Source organism: Gobius niger (assembly GCF_951799975.1).
Source record: "Gobius niger genome assembly, chromosome: 9".
Lineage (NCBI taxonomy): Eukaryota > Metazoa > Chordata > Actinopteri > Gobiiformes > Gobiidae > Gobius > Gobius niger.
Genome location: NC_136860.1, coordinates 30,383,708 through 30,410,117, shown reverse-complemented (window position 1 = coordinate 30,410,117; position 26,410 = coordinate 30,383,708). Strand labels below are relative to the sequence as shown.

General features: G+C 40.4%; 1 protein-coding gene across 1 annotated transcript in view; it reads right to left on the bottom strand.

Moving 5' to 3' along the window:
- The window catches only part of LOC306967602 (partitioning defective 3 homolog B-like), a 388,088-nt gene that overhangs the window by 147,128 nt on the left and 214,550 nt on the right, over window positions 1-26,410 (bottom strand). Inside the window, exons 19-20 of the mRNA XM_079562684.1 lie at window positions 9,202-9,312; window positions 7,702-8,061 (exon numbers count right to left, since the gene is read on the bottom strand). Coding sequence (XP_079418810.1) covers window positions 7,702-8,061; window positions 9,202-9,312 — 471 coding nt within the window. The remainder of the gene's footprint in view (window positions 1-7,701; window positions 8,062-9,201; window positions 9,313-26,410) is intronic.

Genomic DNA, 26,410 nt, shown 5'->3' with positions numbered 1-26,410 from the left:
CCCTCCCCTCTCCTTCTTGTATCAACTTTGGCTCTATCAAACACTATAAACAGCTTGAAAACTGTCTTTAACTCTTGGCTAGGCCTCGTTCGACCATCTGCCACTGTGCGAAACTCAAAACCTCGACAAAAAACCCCTCCACCATTCATGTTTTATATCCCCTTCTTCCTCAGACTCTTAACTTTAAAAAACATGCCACCCAATGTACAGTGAGCAAGCTTTAAAAAATTGGCCTGGTAACGTATACAGCAGTTTTATGCCCGTGCACCTGTGTCAGTGGGCTAAACGCAGGCGAGCGCGGCCTCTTGAGTTACAATGTAAAGTAATGATGTTATAAACGTGCCAGTATTAGGAGCAGGAGTGGAGAAACACTACCCAAAGGCAATAGAACGTCAGGGCGGCCCCAGTGCACAGCGAGATGAGCTTTTAGTGTTGCTCGGCTGCACTCTGAAGAGCCTCACCTCCCTCCATGTTAATTAATCAGGCAGTCTCTCAGCTCGATAAATTGCCGCACACAGACCGCCGCTGCGTCTACAGTTGTGCACATGGTCTGCGCTTGTAGGGATGGGGATAGTATTTGATCCGTCCACAAATTATCAGAATAGTTGCTTTCTTTTTTTTTTGGTTTGTTTTGCCTCTGGTGGGCAGCATTAGGGAAGTTATTCTAAAACAACAGAAAAAAAGATGCCTGTCCTCATTATCATTGTGGAAATGATCACAGTTTGTCGTTAACACTGGATTTCACGCCTGTCAAATGGAATTAACTGGTCGTCACGGTAACTGCATGGTTTTGCTCCGAGAGGAAATCCGCGAGACAACAACAGCATCTGCAAAAAATATATATATATATTCACAAAGTTTTGAAAAGCAGCAACACAACTAATCACAGAAATGAAGTGATTGTTGAGTGAATATTGGAAAACCACAAAGGAAAAATGTTGGTTATTATATGGGAAATATGTCAATAAAAATGGCATTATCTACCAAACTGAATCAAGTACAAGGTTGGCCAACCAAACAAGTGTATATGTGAGGTCATGGAGCGCTCATGTGATCCTCAGGGACAGGGGAAAACATTGAGTCTTGAGTCAGAACGAAATTTCTAAATTGTACACCTGACAGTTTAAATCAGCTTAGGACGGCTGACATTTAATGAATATAGCATATATAGCAACCGTGTCAATATTTACTTGTTAAAGACGCGGATCAGTAAGCAACATGTCACCAGCAATACATCGCCACTTTTAAATAGAAGTAGACTGACGACCTACAATGCACATCTTATAACCTTACAACCTAAACTAACAAGAAATTAGAATAATAAAGTCTGGGAGCTATTCTCCCTGTGTCTGCGTAGGTTTCCTCCGAGTACGCTAGTTTCCCCTACCACTAAAAACATCTACACTAGGTCAGGTTGAATTATTTGTGTGTGTGTGTATTATTGTACTTACGACATTGTGAGGACCAGTTTGAGTCTTTAACCAACAGACTGAGGATATTTTTGTAAAGTGAGGACATTTTGGGTGGTCCTCACTTATATGAAGGACTGTTTGAGGGTCAAGATGTGGCTTTAGGGTTAGGGTTAGAATTGGGTTTAGGATTAGGATTAAGGTTAGGGTCTGGGCAATACATTATATTTATGAGTGGCCTCACTAAGATAGAAGTACAAGATTGTGTGTGAGTTCGAGTGTGTGCATGCGTGTATGTATGTGTGTGTGTGGGTGTTATTGTACTTACGACATTGTGAGGACCAGTTTGAGTCTTTACCAACAGAGTGAGGACGTTTTTGTAAAGTGAGGACATTTTGGGTGATCCTCACTTATTTGAAGGACTGTTTGGGGGTCAAGATGTGGCTTTAGGGTTAGGGTTAGAATTGGGTTTAGATTGGGGTTAGGATTAGGATTAAGGTTAGGGTCTGGGTAATACATTATATCCATGAGTGTCCTCACTAAGATAGAAGTACAAGATTGTGTGTGAGTTCGAGTGCGTGCATGCGTGTATGTATGTGTGTGTGTATGTGTGTGTGTGTGTGTGTGTGTGTGTGTGTGTGTGTATGTGTGTTATTGTACTAACGACATTGTGAGGACCAGTTTGAGTTTTGTCCAACAGACTGAGGACATTTTTGTGAAGTGAGGACATTTTGGGTGGTCCTCACTTATTTGAAGGACTGTTTGAGGGTCAAGATGTGGCTTTAGGGTTAGGGTTAGAATTGGGTTTAGATTAGGGTTAAGTTTGGGACTAAGGTTAGGGTCTGGGTAATACATTATATCTATGAGTGTCCTCACTAAGATAGAAGTAGAAGATTGTGTGTCAGTTCGAGTGTGTGTGTGTGCATGAATGAATGGTGGTGGTCAGAAGGACCGTTGGCGCTTGTGTATTCAGTCATGGTTCTGTCAGTCAGTCCCCGGGGAAACACTAGCTCCACACGTAGCTTACCCACACTGTGTGGAAGGAAATGAAGAACACATCCCCAAAAACTGTGCCGTGTGAAATGCATTACACAAATAAGCTTCCATTCCATTTGCCAGCTATGCAACCACATCCACCTGTCGCTATTTTTGCCAAAGAATTACTTTTTTTGTCTTCATAAAACTCTGAAAAGCTTGTATAACCTGTCAACAGAATGTGCGCTCCACTGACAGCTAGTGCAACTGGGTGCTTTCAGTCCATTAGACAATCCTGAAAGTTGAAGAAGACCTAAAAGACAATGTATTCCTATCCCCACGTACACTATTCACATAATAATTTTGTGCCTCTGTGGGTGTGTATAATGGGTTTACTAAACGAGCTTGTATTTAACTCTGTCATGCATAGAGAATTAATGTCTTTGCCCTTCAGAAAAGCAGGCGTCGGTGTAGCCGAACAGCCGCCGGTGTGGTGATGTATGAGAGTGTTTAAACAGCCCTTTACCGAGAGACTTTCTGCTGATAAAGTAATAAAGTCGATATTATAAAGTATAATATGAACAGTATTACATTTAGGCATTATACAAAGGCCACTGCAATATATGGAGTAATAGAAAAATACCCTATAGTCCATAGTGGGGATATTATGTGCCGACAATTGTGTCTTTATGCAGCATAGAATCACAAATGAGAAGCTCTGATGAAATTGCTGCAAAAAGAGCAGTACATTTTTATTAGGAACCTTCCTGACACTAAAGACTTCCTTCAATGCAAAGTGTTTGCTTTGTAAAGTGTAAAGTGCAAAGCTATTCAAAAAAGATTCAAGTAAAGCCATCGCCAACTATTCCAAAGAGTTAGCAGTTGGACCCCAGCTCCCAACAGTGTTTAACTCCGTTGTGTGGCATTCATTGATGGGAAAAACACTTCACCCGCCTCACCTGCAGTGTCTGTGTGCACTGGTGTATGAATGTGGGTGGGTGAGTAGTTCTGCATGTGCTTTAAGAGCTATATATATATATATACAGTACATGTGACCATTGCACCATTACAATATAAAAATGGATAAGCGACAATCATCAAAATGCAGTATCCAAACTAACATCATTAAACCAGATTTAAAATGTTTTGCACCTTAAATTATTATTAATGTGAATTGCATTAAACAGGAGGGCTGCCGAGGTGTTTTGTTGAGTGATTTTGGGGGTTGCGGCCTGAAAAAGCTTGGGAACTCCTGATCTATTAGATCGTGTAACCATCAGTGAGGTGACTTTAATAACTTAAAGCAGTACTAAGTAACTAGTGTCCCTTAATAAATCCTTTTCGTAGTCCCTCTGGGGGTAATACAAGTGTTGATGGGATGATTGGGGTCTTTTATCTCCCCCTGGTGTCTCTGGCCAGGAAACCGCAACTGCAACTTCGCTGCCACTGGGTAGGAGTCACCAATACAAACCAATGGAATCACAAAGAAGAAGCTAACAGGCTAATGGGCAAAGCTAACTGCGGGCTAGCACTATTTATACAATATACAGCCAAGTTTGAGAGGAAAAAAGTATCTCCATTGTGTAATTGGATGTACAATATCCCTCTCTCCCTTTGTTTTTTCTGTCAGCGTAGTATTTACTCTCACGGACAATTAATGAGTAAACAATCACGACATGCTACGACACCTGCAGTGGCGCTTATGGCCTCTAGGGGCATGAGTTACTTAGTACTGCTTTAAAGGTGCATTATGCAACTTTTTAATTACAAAAAAAAGTTGACCTTTGTGCATATTTCACCCAGCAACTTAGCTTTCCGTCACAGTGGTCTCTACAATGCTCCAGGATCAACTGCTTTGTAGGTTTTCTGGTGAGAAGCTCCGTCAACAGGGAAAACCCCCCCAAAAAATTGATCCTGGATTGTCCAAGAGACCACTGTGATGGAAAGTAAAGGCCATCACTACAAAGTGACAAATATCAACTTTGCTATCCACATAAAAAGTTGCATTATGCACATTTTAATTGTGATTCACTGGTGTATATGAAACTACACATTAAAATATACTATCAACAGTATACAATAACATAAGCAGTAAAACATAACGTATTACTTTTTAAAATGAATCAATAAATGCATCATGCTGCCATACGCAGGAACACAACGGCCATTCGAAGCTGTTTCAACAATATGAATGTCTACTTTATGCCCACTCACACAGACCATAACAAATACTGCGTACACATGAAATCACCTAATACTAATGATCCCTCTCAAGAGCCCTTATACTGTTAGCATTCCCACAAACACTGATGATATTCATAGAAGCCGGACCTCCTACGGTGAAAACCTACGTCAATAAGAATCAAATGGAAGGCAATGTACACAAGTCTAATGCAATACGTATGTAAATGTGAGATGCTTCGGTAAAACACTGAGAGTGGAGACGACAGGGCTAAAATGTACAGCAAATAATAGATGTTACTGTATTAATGCTGGAAAACCGAACACGGGGGGAAGATTCTAAGTTCACAACAGGAAATCCTCTCATGGAACCTGGGACCTTCTAGCTGTGAGGCAAAAGAGCTAACCACTCAGCCACCGTAGTGCTTTGATATTTCACCTCTGGACCAATCAAGAACTTTTTAGATTTTAGAAAATGAACTGAGGAAAATGTGCTTGGTTAAAGGGATATTTCAGCATTTTTGACATGGGGCTTAATTTCCTTGTTATCCAGAGTGTTGTTGATTTCTAGAGATATATATATTTTTGAATTCATGCAGTCCTTATATTTGAAGAGTTTAGCGGTGCTAGGCTAGTGCTAGGCTAATGCATGTCTATGGTAACTAGTAGCCTGCATTAAAAACCTCTTCATAATCATGGGTTCGTCCTCCAAACGTTGCCATATCTGATTTGTAGAAAGCTCCTTTGTGAATTCCACGTGTAGTAATTCCGGGCCCAGGTAAACAAACTACTGTAGTTCCGATAGCCTAGCAGATCACTCCGCCGCTACGTAGCTTACAACCAGGAAGCTGATGCTGCCCAAATATAAGTTCTTTTAAATGCAAAATGGTTATATTTCAAAAATTATTCAACACAGACATTTATATCGGTAGACTGGTGTTATAAGTGATTTGCCTCAGGTGCACTGTGCTTGGGTCAGACTGTTTTTAATGCAGGCTAGTAAATACCATAGACATGCGCTAGCCTAGCACTAGCCTAGCACTAGCCTAGCACCACTAAACTCTTCAAATATAAGGACTACATGAATAAAAAAAAAAAATATATATATATATATATATATATATCCAGAAATCAACAACACTCTGGATAACTAGGAAATGAGGCCCTATGTCAAAAATTCTGAAATATCCCTTTAAGGCGGGTGGGAAGAGGTTAATTATATGCAAGGGTTTAGTTACTTTTTTTTCCCGTATTCCTCACCTGCAATCCCATCGGGAAGACTGTTTGCTTGAGTTAAGGTCACTCAAATGTAGTACTGATTGAAATGCTTTTTTTTTGTCACATAAATATGGCCTTCAAAGGATTTAGCATTTATTATATTAGTGCTGTATTACGGAATATGCAGTCTGTACCAAGGACATTACAGGATTTTAGGCGCACAAACAATTACTTTGCAAAGCCAAGGGATTTAATGAGCCGTGCTTGTTCAATTACTTAATCACTTTGTCGGACACACACCCCCAGCCTTGCATTGACACAAACTTTAACCTTCTCTGTAGAACATAAATCTCATTTCGCTTTACAAACTAATATCTTAACAATTTCCTTTCGAAAATCAGCCTTCCTCTGGCGGTCAAGGTTAAGCAAGGCCTGACTTTGCATAAATACCTGCTCTTATTCATGAAGGAAAACAATGTGGCGTCAGAAAACATCTTTATGGAGCCAAGAGCTGTCCGTCAAACTGATTTACTCTCATGGAAGAAGACAGCTACAAAATAAAGTGGGTTTGTGAGAGCGCAGGAGTCGATATATTCAGAGGTAAGTGAGCCGGAGCTGACAGAGTAAAAAATACCAAGCTGGGGTTTTGTTCACACTGCGGCTAACTGTCTTTTTAAATTCAATTGCAGCACATGGGTTCAAACTCAATGCAGGGCAATCCAATATGATCTTCAAGGAATACCGGTTTACGTTCTTAATGTAATCAGAGCATTGAATCAGGTCTCAGTGTCTTTGGCGTGATAATTATTATGAACTGTCCCGTTAATAGAAAGAATATAAATATGGTTGGGTTTGGCTGTGTATATAGATTTCAGGATTGAATATAACAAACTGAACATTATGGAAGTCATTTTGTCGGTAAAAGGCGACAACACCCACAGAGTAAAAGTAGATAAAAATGTAAACAAAACTGCAAAAGAGTCACTATTCGTAGATGCATTGAAAGACAACAGCAGGAAACTTAAATGTGGACGCGTAATATAACATTTACATTAATACCTCCCTTGGTTACACTAACTGAACATTTGATGTGGTAAGACAAAACAATCCTGATCTACTTGATAATTTTAAAGTGACATTCTTGTAGGTCGGGGGTGGGCAAGTTTGCATCGTGGGGGGTCGATTTTCTTCACCCCAAAACACCAAGGGCCAAACCCCCCAAGTGTAGCCCAATGGAAAGCGCAGTTTTATACAAATGCAAGCATTGCACATCATAAAGGGCCTATTTTTGTTTTGTTGCCAGGGACTTTTAAATATATTGACAGTATTTTATGTTCTAGGTATTTAATACCTGATTTGTGCAACAATATTTCTTAAAATAATCTTCGGGGCCAAAGGTTGTACGCTAAAGGGCCGGATTTGGCCCCCGGGCCAGACGTTGCCTACCTCTGTTTTGGTCTAGAAACGAGCAAGCGGCAATGTTTCTGCACTGCGTGAAAAAAGGTTATATTGCCATGGTTGCTGACCCTCAAGGGATACCAATGAAAACTATCTATTGGAAAACTCTAATAAGTCCTGCCACTAATGATCAATGTAGGGCACTTTTTGGGCAGCACAAATTACATACTACAAAACACAATTAGACTTCTATGTGTTATCTGGTTTGCCAAACTCAAACTCAAATATTATTTCTGATCTGCCTTTTACCTTTTATCATAATTTTGCCATTATAAATCCATGGTGGTTCCCATTGAGGCTGCACAATATATCACAAAAAATATCATGGTATTCTATGGTAGGCCTAAGCAGAATCAATAGAATTATTTCAAAATGAAGCAAAGACATCCTTTCTACGTATTGCCACAAGCAGTATAGACATCAACTCCAAATCTTCACACATTAGTCAGACACGCCTCACCTGTCATTGGTCGCAACAGGAGCCACTGGCGACGCCGCCCCGCCCCCTCTCTTGTTCACTTTGGCGTAGAGTCGGTCGATGTGGTCGTCGTCCAGGGCAGCAGGCGCGGGGTCCATGCCGTTGCTCACGGGTCCCGAGAAGGCTGACGGCAACAGGGGAGAGGGAGTTCGGGCGCTGGGGTGCGTCGCAGAGTTGTAGTGAGGAGCCTGGGACAGCGGCTGAGTGGGTGAGGGGGCACTGCGGTCCCTGAAGGTCGGGATCCGGGCGTAGTTTGGGTCCATGTCGTCGTCTTCCATGTCGGGATACGAGGGGGCAGGCTGAGGGTCTCTGGGACGCAGCTCCGGGTGGCTTGCTTCAATCCTGACAGAGATGAAAAATAATGCTTGTATCAACAATAAGAGGTTTAGAAGAATAGTGACAGGATCTAGACATCTAAAAGTATGTTCTTAGGTAGAAATGTAAGACCATGCACTGAGAAATTTACACAAAGCGTTAAAATAAAACATTCCATAGTTTACTTGTTGGTAAATACCCCATTGGCCGCTACACTGGCGGACATTTACATAATATTATTTCACCAAACCTTTCCCAGTCACGACCATTAGCCAATTAGCAGATTCAACACTTTACATTGTGGCGGAAAATCCCAAAAACTAACTTCCCAATTAAATAATAAATTCTGCGTGTCCGTTAGTGGCCCTAAATTATGGAACAAATTACATGCAGACCTCAAACGATGTCCAAATATATCGATATAAAGAAAGAATTATCAAAAGGAAGCCTAATAAGTAAAAGTAAGAGGATATTCAGTACATAAAAGGGGGTGGGACTAAATAAGTGTTTACCTCCCCCTCCTTTTCAGCTTAAATTGAATTGTGCATAATGTTTTGTTTGTCTTAAGTTGTAAAGGTATTGAGCTGCCCACTTTGGTGGGTTTTTTTTATGGTTCTAATACAAATGTTATTCATTCAGTCATTCAATTAGGAGACTGCACAATAGTAATTTTGTGAAGTGGCAGATCAGAGGAAAAGCTCAATCATAAAACTATATAAAAGTAGCATACAATTAATGAGTAAAAGCAAAAGGGCCACTCAGGTCAGGGACGAGGGGAACTTTAATAAAACGCCAACGCCTTTCGATAAAAGTCTTCATCAGAGCAAGTCAATTCTTCTAGTATATAATTTAGCTGGAGTCTCTAGCCAAAAGTTCCACATATTTACCTTTCAGTCCATCCCTGGTCCAGACATATGGAGTTGTTGTACTTAGCAATGAAACACATTGCCACTGCCAGTTTATTAAAACAATTAAACTGAGCTGATCATATTTTTCATGTGAAAGTCAATGAATGATACATATAGTATTTTTTTTGTTGCAAAACAGCTGTTAATTTTCCACATAGCTTTTTAGTATGTATCCGGTGTTGTAATGACTGGGAAAAAAAAGTCAGTGTGGGGAGACTGAAAAAGCAATAGAGTATACTATACAATACCCATTACCCACCTTTCTCTCTCCTCCTTCATGCGCTCCAGCTCTACGTCACTGAGCAGATCCGACTTCTGTCTCTGTAGCGCCACTTTCGCCTCTTTCTTCTCATCCTTTTTCTTCCCAAATCTGCATCAACAAAAAGAGGTCAGAAGAACATCTTGTTAATACAGGGATTGGAACATTTAGGAAGCCTTCTATGGTCAAGCAGATGAAGTGGCCACAGCAGATGCACAGATGAAACCACCATAATAATAACATCACGGTCTAATGTTAGCATGATAACACATGCACTGTCGTGTGATTCAATGTGCAATGTTCTGGCACAGCTCGAAAGTGTCAAAGCCAATGGTAACCTCTCACATAAGACATACAGCTCAGAAAACACGTAGATATCACTCCAACCTCCTCACGCAGCTAACACGCAACATGTGTGTCACTGTACCAGATCAAAAGATGAGGCATTGTTCTCACTCAGTTACAAGAATCTGGGACATAACCCCTGTTTAATTCATAAAAAAGCTCAAGAACCTCTAACCATAATCCTAGTACAGCATTGATTTTTGATGCGATATTAAATGTGTATCATTTCCTTTGATATTTTTGTGCAAATTCGACTATTATGCCATAAAAATTTTAGAATATGATCATTTCAATCAAACCCTTTTTTAGTTAAATCAGTAAATGTCTCTATACCTGTGTTTTTTTCTCTCCTCTAGTAGTTTGTTTTGTTCTTTGGTGTATTGTAAAATCAGCCTAGTTGTTGTAGTTTACATTAGCGTGACCGTAAAGCTCCACTTTGCTCCTCGAAAGATGTAATAAAAAAGTGCTTATAAACTCGATGTGAGGAACTGGGATGTTAAAAATGCATTAGAAAAGTTTGGATGAATTTGGACCACGACAAACAATCCACGTACTTCACAACATTCACATACAGCATGTTACACTGTAAACAAAAACAAAAATGTATTGGGTCTTTGAAGCAGAACTAAGTAACTCATGCCCCTAGAGCAGGGGTGTCCAAAGTGCGGCCCGGGGGCCAAATGCGGCCCTCAGACCAATTTTTGGTGGCCCTCTGCCTTTTTGCTGAATCGGGACACATCATCAGAGAGAGTCCTTTTTATTTGAAATGTAATAATTCCACACAATTCTAACCTAACAACTAACCTTTTACTGTGAGACAGAGCTGGCATGAAGGTTTTGAGCAGAAATAAAGGTGTGGGGCGCAATTTAAACCGCTGCTAGTCAAAGGTTTTGCGGCACTAACTGCCGATCTATGGCCCTTCACCCTGTGTACGCTTCAGTATGCGGCCCCCCATGAAAAAAGTTTGGACACCCCTGCCCTAGAGGCAATAAAGGGCCACTGCAGGTGTCGTAGCATGTTCTGTTTTTTTGACTCATTAATTGTCCGTGAGAGTAAATACTACACTGACAGGAAAGACAAAGGGAGAGAGGGATAATGTACATCCAATTACACAATAGAGGTAATTTTTTTCACTCAAACTTGGCTGTAAACACTGTTAAAGTAGCGCTAGCCCGCAGTTAGCTTTGCCCGTTAGCCCGCTAGCATCTTCTTCAGGATTCTATTAGCGTGAATTGCGCCTCAGCGGGAAGTTGCAATTGTGGTTTTCTGGCCAGAGACAAAAAGGGCAGATGAAAGACCCCCTGGTTACAGTTAAACAAGTTACTTAGTTCTTCTTTAAGTGGCCTGGCAAATTTGCCCTTTTTGCCAGGAAATAAAAACAAAAAAGGAGTTGGAAAAATGGTTTTGTTTGGACAAAACTGGCAACTTTTGAGCAAAAACAAAAAGTGGTAAATTTCAGCTGTAACTGAACACCGCTCAAAACTGTATACAGGTGTGAAATGTGCATATAATTAAATTCTTTGACCAATTCAAATACACAGGAGGGATTGTGAGAGCTAGAAACAAGTTTGGGCAAAAGCAAAAATGTCACTGCTTGAACTAGAAAAATCAGCTTTAAAGGGGGGGTATTATGCAAAATCAAGTTTTTCAAGCTTTACATCATGTTATTATGTCATTCCCTCATTAAAAACATGCCTGAAGTGTTGCCTTGGCACATTCACGTATTTTTGAGTCATCTGTAAAAACTCTGATGGCGGCCATTTTAGGGATAGGTTTGCCTGAGTCCTCCTAGGAACGCCCCCACCTCCTGGAGACGCCTCCGAGCTTTCGTCACCAGCCGAGTAACCAACCACTGCTCCTCAGCAGAACCCCCTCCCCACTGATGCCACAGACAGTGTGTGGAGGGGGCGTGTCGGAAAGGGTCAGAGGTTCTTAAAGAGACAGAGGCCTATTTCAAAACATTCACTACAGCCATTTTGAGAGAGCAATTTTATACAAGGCAGTTATTCTAATTTAACGCATTTACAGACGAACAGAAGGTTTCGTCATCATTGTAGTGTGTTATAGACTGGTGCTATGTGATTGAAAAAAGCATAATACCCCCTCTTTAATGCTTTGTAATGACATTTAAGGCCTTGATTTTGGCACAATTCATTAATGACTTTAATGCCCATGTTCAAATAGCCTACTACGTACAGTATTTAAGACACAAAACTCTCCATCGCACCCAAAAGTCTTGTTCAACACGATCACTGACAAAAAACAAGATGGACACTCCTCCCCTTCAGCCAAGAGCCACTGTGGGACAATTAATTATGTCCCGGAAGCCATCGATGAGCCCTGTGCAAATGTGTACGCAGACTACTGTAAATGAAAAGAGAAATTAGAGCAGCGCTGTAAGTGGCCACATATCAATATCCAAACCACAGCAGTCGATACAGAGAGTGTGGGGTCAGCAGCAAAGGCCTGCTCAGCACTATACAGTACACAAGAGCTGCTCACATGTACAAGTCCAGGAGCTCGGCGAGAGCGGATGGAGATTGGTTGAGGCTGGTAAATAGGTTAGCGTAAGTAAAAGATCAATAACAATGCATTATAATAGGCGAGTCGGCCAGTATGAGACCACTTAGGTGTATTAGAAGGCAATATAGGTTAGAAAAAGGGAGAATGTAAGTGAAACTAACTGTATTCGAAAGACAATAATTGTAACTGTTGAATGAAGTGATTGGGTGCAAACATGTGTGGTTTTAGCTGAAAAAATTGGGAGAATGGAGTGCTACTCGGATGTAAAAAGTTGTATAGGTTTAGTCTTTTGGGTGCTCTTCAGTGCAGGGATCAGTTTCAGCTAAAAATCAAACAAACTGAGGCACTCCGAAGGTAGAAATATTAAAAAGCCTTTATTTAAACATGGCTAGATAAGGTAAAATTGCCAACGCGTTTCGGCTCTAGGCCGAAGATTGACGAAGGCCTAGAGCCGAAACGCGTTGGCAATTTTACCTTATCTAGCCATGTTTAAATAAAGGCTTTTTAATATTTCTACCTTCGGAGTGCCTCAGTTTGTTTGATTTTATGTGTGGTTTTAGCTTTTGCCACATAAAAACTAAACCGTCAGTGCGTTAAAATTCGGTATGGTAATAAGGTTTAATGGCAGATGTCAAGGGTCTGCAAGTGTCTGGTTCCAAACAGCCGATTCTTATCCTTAAAGATGCATTATGGAACTTTTTATGTGATTTATTTTTATTTTTATTTGTGCGTATTTGACCTTTTAGTGACCCAGAGGTTAGCATGGCACCTCTACTTTCCATCAAGGCAGCCCCTATGATGCTCCAGGACCAATTGATTTAAAATTTTCTGGTAGGTGTTCGCCGTAGACGGACTCTCGCCCCAGAAAACCTACAAAACAATTGATCCTGGAGCCAAGGTGATTGAAAGTAAAGGTGCCATGCTGACCACCCATACAGGTATTGGGTTTCTGAAAGGTAAAGGTAATTACGCAGAAATATCAATTTTGGGTTTTTCACATAAAAAGTTCCGTAATGCGCCTTTAAAACACCTTTTCTCCAGTTTTACCCAAAAATAAATATCTAAAGAGCTCAACTGGAGAGCTTACAGACTATAGGCCAGTGTAATGCCTAATTTGAAAGCTAAGACCTGTAAATGTTTCTTCCTTGTCTTTGTTATCACATTATAGCCGCATTTTTAAAAAAAATCATGTTTTCATTTGTTCTCTATGGCTGTGGTTCTCAACTGGGGGGTCGCGGCCTTTCCCTGGGATTTTTTTTCTATCTTTTCTATCTACTGGAGAAGTATGACACCTGAGTCTGTTAAATGACTGAGTTGTTTTGATCATGATTTAAGATTTACAGTCTAATATCTCAACACTTATTAAAATGTGTAAAATACAGTATTTGACATTTCAAAACAAATCCAATTCTTATTTGGGTCATCGTAGGGTTTTGGTGGGTCCCGATGCCAAACCAGTTGAGAACCACAGCCCTACGGTATCCTTGCACTAGCCTGACACTATAACAACACTATACATGAAAGCACTTTTTTTCAATACAAATTCAAATAGAAACCACACAGTAGATGCACATTTGTCGCCCGCTGGTTCGAGGTCTCATAAAAACCCACACATTAAACTTTGTCAGACCACATTCATAAAGCTGGTCGACAAATCGCCCCCAGTGCAACCTTTTAAATATTTTATACCCAACACACAATGACCTTTTGAAAGATCTTAATAGCCCTGTAAATGCACCAACAGGACATTACTTTAAGATATTATTGTGTAGGTGTCAAAATGCTAAGTCTATAATATTGTGTAATTGATTTGAGATGTTTTACACCACACAACACTGTTTTGCTCACATTTTAGGCAATGTTTGGCTTCCAAATACCACATGAAGGCACTACAAAAAGCATTGTTAAATAGAGAAAAAACAGTGGTTAACCAAGACTAAATCTGCTGAAAAACAGGTCTGAATCTCCAAAACAAGGACGTTTAAATCAAATCTGTGAAGGGCTTTGTTGTACCTGCGTCACACACTTTGTTAAAGCCACACCGCGCAGAATTTTACAGAATAAATAAAATTCAAATACAAGCATTTATTTTATGACAGATATTTTCATCATTGAAAAATACCTCATAAATGTACAAACAAATATTCGTGAGGCTCACCTCTCCTAAGATATGACGGTAAACCTTACCGGGAGTGGGTACGTCTCCATCTCATCTTCATGGAGATGACAAAAGAAAGTAGAATTTTAGATTTAAACAGATTAGTTTCTCATCCAAATCCATTCTTTTATTACACAGTGCAGTAATAACATTGTCTGTGTTGAGCTGGTCATCAGGAGCAAGTTTTGCTTTGCCGGCAACAGTATAGTCCGAAATGTTACGCAGTGTACCTTTAACTATGCATTTAATAGATTTAGAGGATGTTTTCCCCTTATAGGCTTTATTTGACAGGACAGCGCAGGATGATTGTACATTTTCATTAATCTTTTGGAGCCATTGCATGAATATTACTCAGGCTGCGCTTTCTTTCCAGTCCTAATGTGGACTGGGGGTAAAAATCCCATTTGCCCCCCGCCGTGGGCCTCTCAATGCGCAACAGAGGACTAAAAGGGTGCGTGACAGAGGACAATGTGTGTTTTTAGCCCCACACGGGACATAAGGGCTGGGTCTAATTACCGCTACCTACAGTGTCACCGGATTAGCCTTTCCTTCAACTCTCCTCCAACCTCTTCCACCGCACTTACCCCTGATTCACCCTATGCGCGCATCTGAGCCTTTTCCATCTTTTTACCTCGCCGCTGTCTTCAATATCGCAGTGACAAGATGAGATTAACCCAAATGGAGCAGGAAATGGAAAGGGAAAAGAAAGACCGACCGGTGAGGGAGATAGTGGGATGGCAACATGCAGAGCACAGTCTATAGTTTCATAAGGGCTATATATGCACTTTACCTTTGCCCGATTTTACAGGGAAATGCAATTTTGTTTTGTCTGCGCTCTTTTACACGATACATGGCAAAATAATGAATCACAACCGATTTTTCAAATGCTGCACATTGTACCCAGGGCAGCTTTGCTTTTGGAAAGGCTTACTGATGCAGGTTAATATGAATTTGAATGTGTTGACAAGAATTTCATAAAGATAGTGAGAGGAGCATGAATGATTATAGCCTCCAATTCACATTTTTAGATGCTTAAAACTCAGGGGTCACACTCGACAGGAATAAGCTAAGGGATAGTGAGGTGGTTGTTACTTCCGGGTCCAATGGCCAGAATTTAAAGATGAACTAAGTAACTTGTTTACCTTAATAAATCCTTCTCGTCGGGGGGTCTTTCATCTCCCCCTGGTGTCTCTGGCCAGAAAACCACCCTTGCAATTCCCCTGTTTCCTGGTCTGAGGTGCAATACACACTAATATAATCATGAAGTAGAAGCTAACGGGCTAACGGGCAAAGCCAACTGCGGGCTACAGTATTTGCAGCCAAGTTTGAGTGAAAAATATATATTTCCATTGTGTGTTTGGGTTGTGACACAATGTACAATATGCCTCTCTTCATTTGTCTTTTCTGTCAGTGTCGTATTTACTCTCACGGACAATAAATGAGTAAAAAAAAAAGAAACATCACGCAAAATGACCCTAGACATTAGAATAAGCCGAATGCCCATCTTGGGTCGCCCGTTGCATTATGGGTAATGGAATTTATTTCAGCTACCAAACAGTATTGATAGTTAGCGTAAAGCAACAAAGAAAACTCTGATTTGGACCGTTTTAACTGCTGGAAAGTTGATGATATAAAGTGCTTTTGTCGTCACCGTGGAGCTTGTTACGATGTTAGCATAAAGTCTATTTTTACAACCTCGGCTGCTACGGAGAGTTGGAATAGTTGGAATAAATATGTGAGAAAAACATTTCTGACCCTCGAAAGCAACTGTTGGACAAAGTGCAGGGTCTGAAACTGTGGCCTCAAGTCGCCGATTTTCAGAACATTTAAATTGGAGTGAAAAATAAACAACATTTTTTGTCAATAAGGAGCTGGACAGTAAATGAAATCTTCTTTTATTATTATTGTGACCAGGGAGATCCATGTACACATATAGGCTAGGCCATCTAAATTGACTTTATTTGTATTTTGGAAATGTACCCACTATATTTAACATCATTTAGAAACTTTTCCCTGCAATTTCAAGACAAATTTAAATGATTTAAAAAGTGGCGATGTCTGTGTCAGGCTGATCCCAGGTCCTGTCGTCACCCTGTCCACTATGACTATGCCGTCCTGACTTTTTCCTCGCTTTCAAGATATTGACAACATAAATATTTGCAAGAAATGTCACTTGAGACTTATAGTCTTTAAACAAATGCCCGTAATATAAGCCTTATGTTCACGGTTATGGCTCAATATACTTCAGTGTTCACGCTCCGCTACCTGGACTCGCTCACACATTTCAATGGCTGAGTGGTTTGTTTGGGCTGAAATTAGGAGCCTGATTGGCTCACGCATGCGCAGTCGAGATGGGCATTCGGCTTATAACGTCATTGCACATTGAAATTTAGAGCGGCATTGACACAGCTGTGGGATATTGATTACTGCAATAGTGGTTCCAATTTAAAATAGGGTAACTTTGAAGACTCAAGCGATGTTATCAAAGCAGGAAACAATTGCAGTTGTTTTCGTACAGGTGAAGCAAATGACACTTTTTCCTCCCCCCCCCCACACACCATAATGTGTAACAATACATAAATGATCACAACCTCATTTGCAGATCAAAGTTGCAGCAGTGTTGCGTGAGCACCGTTTCACACCGAACATCAGAGCAACAACACCAGATTATCAAAGTGTCAGGAGGCTTCAATTACATCATGTCCTGCACATTTATCATTAGTGTGAACAGAGCTGTGCATATTAAAAAGCTAACACCAGGAGAGAGTATGTGGAATATATAGAGACTTATGGTGCGTGTTTTGACAGGGGAGGAGTACATAGGCCTCATCCATCTGTGCAGAGAAACAGTCACACAGACACGAACCATCTGAACCGGGAGAAGCAGACATGTACTTGAAACGCCGGGAGTTGTGTTCATACTGTACTATTCTTTTATTCTTAATTTTGATTTAAAGTTGACTATTTAGTAGGGCTGCAAATTAATGCCAATCGAATCAGAATTTGAATTTGAAATGTCGAGAGCTGCAGTCATTTATGTATTATAACATATAGTGTGGATAGGGCTGCAGTCTTTAGCCCAATCTACACATGAACTCCCATCAGCCCCGGCTCTATCTACAACATGTCCGTCCATGGGAGTGGATCTCTCTTTCTTGTAGCTATCCCCAAGGTTTTTATTTTTCACCCACATGTGTTTGCTTTTCCTTGCAGAGTAGGAGGCTCTAAGAACAGGGGCAGCACATTCCCATCTGCTGCTGACTGCTTGTTTAGAAATGACAGTTGTCTGGACATTACATTGGTTATTTGTGTCACTGTTTTGATGTTTGGCACAGCAACTCTTGTAGTGATATTGGGCAATATCACTACAAGCAAAACAACTCAGTTTGATTACTTGTTGATATCTCGTCTGAATGAGATTGCGTGATGTCCTTCTACCTCTGCAAACATTAGATTGAATTAGATCTATACTGTCACTTCATTTTACAGTACCAGTAACGAAATTTAGTACAATGTAATGTGCACTATAACAATGTGCAATAACTCGTTACATACACAATGGAATAATGTGTATTTGTAGTTTGGAGGTACATAATGTAACTGGATTGTAACTGGATGTAACTAGGGTTAGGGCTTTAATCGACTATACGGAGTTTATAGAGAAGTATTTTTCTCCCCCTACATGTTCCAACAATGTCCTAATGAGCTCAGGCCTGTTCACCACAACTGCCTCTAAAATCCTGCACTGTCACTCAAAAAGTTGTTCATTCGGGTCCGAAGTGCCGTCATGCACGAGCTTAATATAGAAGGTGCAGTTGCACGTATGACCTGAGGTGGCAGTAGTGAGTATAACATGGCTAACTTGGATCTAGCCCCTTTAAAGGAATAGGCCACCGTTTTTACATACTGAGATTTGTTCTTACCTTAGCTTTGACGAGTTCTCTAGGACCTGTCTGATCTTCCCCCGTGCCTTCAATCACGTAAACACAGCGCAGACGGCGTTAGCATTTAGCCTCTCCCCCTCTCCACTATAGCTCCAAAACTGGTCAAGATAGAAGCTACCAAGCTCTTCCACGTTTTCCCTATTTAAATATGGTTACGTGAAGTGTTACACTACAAAGTATAATTACACAAAATTAAACAATGTGGATTTTCTAAGCGGATAAAAGGGGGAACTATATTGTAAGTGGCAGTAGTGAGTATAACATGGCCAACTTGGATCTAGCCCCTTTAAGGTTAGGGTTAGAGTCTTATTACATTACGTACCTCCAAACTACTGATACATATTATTCCATTTTGTTCATAGGCACAAGTTATTATACATTGTTACAGAGCACATTACATTGTACTAAATTTAGTTTGGTTCAATGTATCGAGGTAGTGTAGAATAAAGTGTTACCAGATCTATTAAGACTCACATGGCACGAAAGAACAAATGTTTGACCTGAAATGTGTCAATCACAATATAAAACAGTAAAAACAATAGGAAAACAATCAAAATCTAAAAACACATTTAATGTTTTTTAGTGTTAATGTCTGCTTTTGGAGCCAAAGCTCATATCCAGTGGAGGTGGCCTGGGGTTCTTGCATAGGTTTCTAGGCACATGATCAAGCAATCATTTGGTCAAGATTAAAAATAAATTGCCAAATTATCCCAATCAATAGAAAGCAATATCAAAAGAAGCAACAGTATATCGCAAAATGACTGAGCTTGGACTGAGATTGACGAATATTCATTTATAATTTAGTTCCATGATGGCCTCGTGTGCAGCTAAAATAACCCCCGTCTCTCGCTGAACGTCGCAACTCTCCGCCTCAGTCGCGGTCTGTCGGCTGCAGGAGGCGGGCCCACACTTTCCTCCTGAATACATGTTAACAAACGAGTACAAAACGACTGCCGACATCTGTGCCTCTCACTCCCTCGGTCTCTCCCTATTCTGCTTTTCTGTCATCTCCGCCCATCTCAGACTGCGGACACGCCCCCCCATCGGTAGAAATGGCTCCCGGAAGAATAGCCCTATGGTGACAGGCGTGATGGGCTAACGAACACGGGCCTACGGGAGCAGATGTGCTTTGAGGGACAGTGAATAGACACACTCCGCTCGCACAGAGGCGCAGATGATTGACAGCCGTGGCATCAGGCGGTGACACCCGATGGCTTCCTGTCACGGCGGCGTGATTGGCAGCTTGCTCCTCTTTTACGCCGATTCAGAGCGCTGTAATTATCAGACAATGCCGAGCCATGTCTGGTCAGAAGTTTGGTTTTCTGCAGAATAAACAGAGCTTTTATAGTGCAAATTTTGACTCAATTGTCTCGCCAAAAACCGAGAGGAAAAAAAAAGAAAAAAGAAAAAAAAAACACAGATTGGGTCTAGACACAAAAAGGCCACGTGCCACAAAACCAGTTCAGAAAAGAAAACCAAATGCAGCAGCGACGAAACTGTATGGAACAACTGTCAGCGTGACACTTGTATAGAAGTAGAGTGTCTTTTGTTTTGTCCCCTTTACAGGATTTTGCTTTTAGATTTGGGTAAAGCCAAACTGGCGAATGTGATCGATTCAGGTGCGGGTTAAGAGGTTAACCCCTTAACTCCCACCTGAACCGAGCACTTTGTCTCCAGCTTTACCCCAATCTAAAAGCTTCGGGAAAAAAAGGTGTGAAAATAGCAACAAAACTGAGACGAAAACAAGGATGAAAATGTGAAAAAAGTGAGAAAAAAAGGACGAAAAAGTGACAAAAAATGGACAAAAATGTGACCAAAAAGTGAGAAGATTTTGACGAAAAATTGAGGAAAAAATGGACAAAAAAGTGATAAGACTTTGACGAAAAAATGCGAATAATTTGATGAAAAAGTGACAAAAAGTGACAAAAAAAACGGACAAAAAAAAAAATTCGAAAAATTTGCCGAAAAATTGAGAAAAAAATTACAAAAAAGTGATAGGACTTTGACGAAAAACTGCGAATAATTTGACGAAAAAGTGACCAAAAAATGGACCAAAAAAAATCGTCACTAAAAAGTCATGAAAATTTGACAAAAATTAGATGACTGCCCAACAAAAAAAGTGATGAAAAAAAATCTGATAATGTGAGGAAAAAGATCAATTTAGTTTTGAAGGTCATAGCTTTCAAATGAGGTGTTGCCTACAGGCCTACAGGATTTGAGTAAAGCTGAACTGGAGAAAATGCTCTCGGTTCAGGCGGGAGTTAAGAGGTTGAAGAAATGGGAAGTTAGGAATGAGTTTGGATCACAGAAAATGTTTTAAACCTTGGATACTGGAGCTTTATCGCTTCTTCTGTACATATAGTGCCCTCACATCATTTTGGCTCAAACTTATGGTCATGTATTTCAATTCATGAGTTTTATGTCAGAAAAGTGCTCTCCGCCTATGTATATATATATATATATTCTTTGTTATCTTTTTGACATATCTTTTAAACCATATTTGTTTGAAAAGCAGAACAGCCAAAAACATTTGTATACTCAGGTTGAGCCTACAGCCCATTTTGCTTAGCTTGAGTTATTAACACACTGTACCTGTTGCACCGCCCTCTAAGAACCAAAAGTACATTTCATTTTCATATCTACTCTGCTCTGCTTTTTCCACAAACACATCCCGCAGTCCCCCTGAAATGGCAGGAGCCTCAAAAAGTCCATTTTCACCCATCAGCCCCTTTCATCTGTGCGGCTCTCGAACACACACTTAGGCATACAGTACGTACAGACTTATCCTAATAGGCCGAGCACGCTGCTCCTCCATAATAGCGAGTACAATGGGGCTAGTCACGGCTAATGGGGGCCCACCGCTGAGATGCAGCACTTTAAGGCTAACAGAGGTGTTGCATTATGGCCACGCTGGAAACGAACGCGGGGGGTGGAGGACCTGTGGGGAGGAAATGGGGCAAATATGGGGAGGGTATAATTATAGTTATCAGAATACAGGGCCAGGGGAGGGGGTCGAGGCAGAGCGGAGAGGCAGCCGTGTTGGGCTAATTGAAGCCTGGACACATGGGGTTTTCACTGTTTTTGGGCAAATTTTTGGCTTAGATGGGAGAGTGGTTTCACCAAATATAATGTGTTTTGTTGAAGTGGTTGGTTTTCTTCAGTCTCATAAAGGGCTTGTTCATACTATGTGTATGTCTGACCTTTACGTTAAAAGCTTGTAGTTATTACACTATATAACTTGTTGGCTTCTTTTTGTCTCCCCCGAAAGCTTTGAGACAGCGCAGGGTGAAAGAGGTGAAGAGCAGGCTGTGACAATTAGCAAATTGTCAGTGCCAAGACTGAAGCACAGACTTAATCAGACCAGGCTATCGAGGCACCTTGTTTCTGTTTTTTTGCCAACATTATGTTTCTTTTTAGTTTTTGAAATGACATTACAACATCCTCTCAGACACAAAATACAACGCTACCATATATAATATTGATAATGCCCTTTGACACAAGATAACAGAGACCATTCATGTCCCATAGAGCAGATCATTGACTGTATTCAAAAGCATCATTCTCCTCTTGGTCTTCTGTTAAAGGGGCTAGATGCAAGTTGGCCATTTTACACTCACTACTGCCATCTCAGGTCATACGTGTAACTGCAGCTTCTACATTAAGCTTGCAGTGCAGGATTTTAGAGGCAGTTGTGGTGAACAGGTCTGGGCTCATTCTACACATTAGGACATTACTGGAACATGTAGGGGGAGGTCAATACTTTATTTTAACATTTTTAAACTCTGTATAGTACCTATAAGTCTCTAGGCACCTTGTTGAAATAAATATGTATCACAAAATATTTTGGTGCCTGTGATGGGCTGAGCAAGTGACTAAATTGACTAAAAATCCACAAAATTAGAATAAGTTAGATTTGTCCCAGTATACGTTTTTGGTGACGTGTGATGGGGCTATTGGCAGTCGCTGGCAAATGCTATTGTGACATTGAAAAACACCAAAACAATCTGTATTACATCCTTCCAATAAATAAATAAAAAAGTAGAAGAGAAGAGGTAGAGTGCTCACTGGATCACCGCGAATTTGCAGAAATTCAACTCGACTGAGTCTTCATCAGGGTAAGTAAACGACTTACCCTGATGAAGACTCAGTCAGGTCCATTGTTTTTTTCTTAGATCTTAAACATTATACAATAAGAAAAACGTGTACATTAAGAATTTAAGTGCTAAATGATGCCTGACCGAAAGGGGTTTAGGCTGAAGTCAAGACTTATTCTGCCAAACTCCTTTTACAACTGTGACACTGTGTCCAAAGATGACACATTATACAGTTTCTCTAACACCAACGATGGAAACACATAAGCAGAAAACTTAAACTTCAACAATCAAAAGGATGTTATGTATCCTCGATCGACTTCTTTTCTAATCATCTTCATTCAAGTGTTCTATACTTCTCCATCATGTTTAACTTATACATTTTCTTAAATGCTTTAATAGTTTTTGGAGCCCTTAAGTTGAATAGGTAAACTGTTCCATAGATCAACTCCCTTGACTGATAAACACCTCCTAATATTACTGTTCGCCATAGGTTTTTGTAGCAGATCAGTATCTAGATTCTCTAGTTTGAAACATCTCTTGTAAACAGTGAGGAAGCATGAGATTGTGAGACTTGTGCATCGCAACTGCTGTGCAAACATCCACAAGATCATGCAATTTTAAGATATTGAATCTTATAAAAACAAAGTCGTTACTTTAAAAGAAACATATGAAGCAAAGTCGACTTGTTTGAGCCCAAGTAGTACCCGGAGTAGTATCTAACGTATTTACACAGTTTGGAGTCATCTGGTTCTGTTCTGGTTGTCTATGTTTCTACTGCTAGAGCCTCCAATCTGTGCTGTCCAGTTTTTAGAGCTCATGATCCATCACTGGACCTACTCTGTGCAGATCTGCACTCAAAGTGCTCCCATGTGCCACCACTTGGTAACAAGTCTTTAGGAGATAAACCGTTGTTTACCATCACATTCTGGGCAGAGTTTTTAACTCAAAGCGCCCTCTGAAGGCAGTAGTGACTTTCTTTGAATTGAAAATCAAAGCCCAATTATAACTCCTTACTGTCTTTTCTTCACATAGACATGATTCCATATCTTAAAGGAGCTATATCTGATTGTACAAAGAAACAGGGTCACTCAAATTTCAAATTGCTATTTTCTGGTCCAAACTCATCTCAAACTTTCCTAATGCATTTACAACATCAAAATTCATCACAAGGACTGAGGTTTCACAACTTTCAGGGAGGAAAACTGTCACTTCACTGTAAAAAATGCCTACTAGCCTGACATTAATGACTGTTTAAAAGGCTTTAAAACCAGTGTTTTAAGATAAATGTCTGCTTTTACCATATACCATATATATAAGGACAAACAAATTTTATTCCAATACAAATTTAAAAAAAATCAAGGATAGCTCCTTTAAGATATCAATGCTGGGGTACTAAAAATGTTTTAAAGCTTCAATCATGCATAGGTCCACTCTAAAGGTGCAATAAACCAAATTATATGTGGAAAAAAAGTTTATGTTTGTGATCTGTATTTGCAAAGGCGCCATGCTGAGCACTCATACTGCTGCCGGGTCACTACAAGGTCAACCACGCACAAATATCAACTTTTTTTCCACATAAAATAACACAATACATGCATAAACAATTGGATATACAACAAAGTATTGCAATTATTGTGCATAAACTGACAAAACAACCAATCTTACGCAATCTGACGAAAACTAAAAGGCACATTTAGAGGAACAGTGGACGAATACTTCCAAATGGACAACATGCATTTATTATCATTCACATAAATTCCCATAAATTTGCACCATTTAAATTAGGAAAGCGAGCAGCCTGCGCACACGCTCCAACCCAGACACGACACACTTGCAACTGTCACTCTCCAGGGAAACCTTGTAAAATTCAATACCGCACAAAATCAATGAATAGTTTTGTGTGTATAGGTCTGTTGCCTATCTCAAGTAGTACGCATCTTCGAGACACTTTAGATAAATGAAAACTCGCTAAACGGTAGGTGATTTTTGAACATTCTGAGGCATCCACGGCTTGCCAACTCCGTGACAACCATCTGACCGTGTGTCCAATCACGTTTAATCATCTCATTAATATTCATGAGGCTGGAGAGCGGCGTCTTAGCGCGCGCACTGCCCGGCGCGCCCGCAAACACATGATTGACATTTCCATTTGGCCGCCGTTCAGATGACGGAGCCAGCTGTCCACTTTCAAAGGGATTTTCTGCAGAAATGATCCCCCTATCTGTCGCTAAGGATGTAAATAAGCCGCTAATTAACGCCAGTGCGCTCCATTATTGTGGAAATCGCAAAGTTAATTTGAAATGTTTTTTGAGAAACAGACGGGGGATTGTAATAAAATGGAAGAACATGCTAGGGAGACAAGGCAGCTCAGTTCCCATGTCAACCACACACATAGCTGCGCGTAGTTAAAGTTGAGATATTCGGATCTCTGGAAGTGGTGGGAGTGTTACCAAAGAAAGGTCAGAAAAAAGGGCTCATTTAAAAACAACTGCATTTCAGAACTCGGCTTCTGTCACGTCAAAAAGCAGCAGAAATGAGCAGATAATGATCGTAAACATGGAGTTTTTTTTTGTTTTTTTTGTACTCGCCGTTTGTGTTTTTCACACCAAGTGCAGGCATGGTTTGCATGTTAGTTGCGAACCATTATCACCGCCATTATCTTGCCTAAAACTTTAAAGAAGAGAGTCTGGTTTAAACCTCTGACCAGAATAAAACCAAGCACCGCAAATGATGGTATTACCTGCGCTAATGCAAAGGCGATATGACCAAAATAAATCGACTGTCTTCTAATTAAAAGATCTCCCTTATGATACGATTTACCTGAGCACACTTCTAGTTTGTTAACCGTTTCACTGACAATGGCAGTAAGAATTATTCTCTTAAAGTGATAGTCTGTAAATCGCGAAATGTGGAGAGAAACAGAGCAAAACAATATACTTTTCAAGTCTGTGTTACCAACTTTCTCAAAGCGCCACACTATAGTCATTATTCTGTCCTGGTGGTCAACTTCTATTCTAGCTACAGCCGCCCATTACGGTAGACTGACGGAAGCAATCGCCACCAACCACAACTCACACTATCGTATATATAGCACATCACTCCCATTCTGTCCTCTTTACATTGGCTACCAGTTCCCTTTCGAATCAAGTTTAAAATTCTGCTGATTGTTTTTAAATGCCTAAATTCACTGGCAGCTAAGTATCTGTCAGAACTGCTGCAGCTCTACTGTCCTTCCAGAGCTCTGAGGTCTGCAGACCAGCTCCTTTTTGTCTGTTCCTAAATCCAAGCGTGTGTCCAGAGGTGACCGAGCCTTCTCAGTGGCGGCCCCTAAACTTTGGAACAGCCTTCCTCTACATGTGCGCTCGGCTCAGTCTGTAGAGGAGTTTAAAACCAAATTAAAAACTCATCTTTTTGCTTTGGCCTTCGGTTCCATGTAGACCAGACACAGTTTGTGCCTTTATATATTACCTGTGTTTAACTTTTATTGTGTTTATTGTACATATTGTTACTGTTCTTGTACAGCACTTTGGTCGACAATGGTTGTTTTTAAATGTGCTTTATAAATAACATTGACATTGACACTGACACTATCATTCACTCTGGCCTATTGTACATGTTTTTAGTGTTAAGGGAAACCAGAGCACCCGGAGGAAACCTTCGCAGACACGAGGAGAACATCCAAACTCCACACAGAAAGACCCCGTACAGGTCAAGGATCGAACCCGGGACCTTCTAGCTGTGAAGCACAATCTGTTGTGCCTTCAATAAACAATCAAGCTCCCTGTCCCTCCCAACATGAGTGGACCTGAGAGCAAATCCTCATTTCCTGGGCAAGTGATTGACAGGCCGGGTCACAGGAAACCCCTTCTCATTGTTCAAAGTTATGGCACCGAGGATTCTGATTAGCTGATCTGATCAGCAAAGGGATTGACTTTAGAAAACCATCATTGTTTAATATGACTTATGAAACATCTAATTGGAGGCCCAGGCGCTCAACTGTATGCGACTTACTATCACTTTAAAAACAAATAACTTACACTCATCAGAACATAGATGATGCAGGGTAATTCAAAATAATATAAAGGTTATACAGGCCAAAAAGTGAAATAATTTTTTTCAATGCAAAATTAACGGCCAAATAATT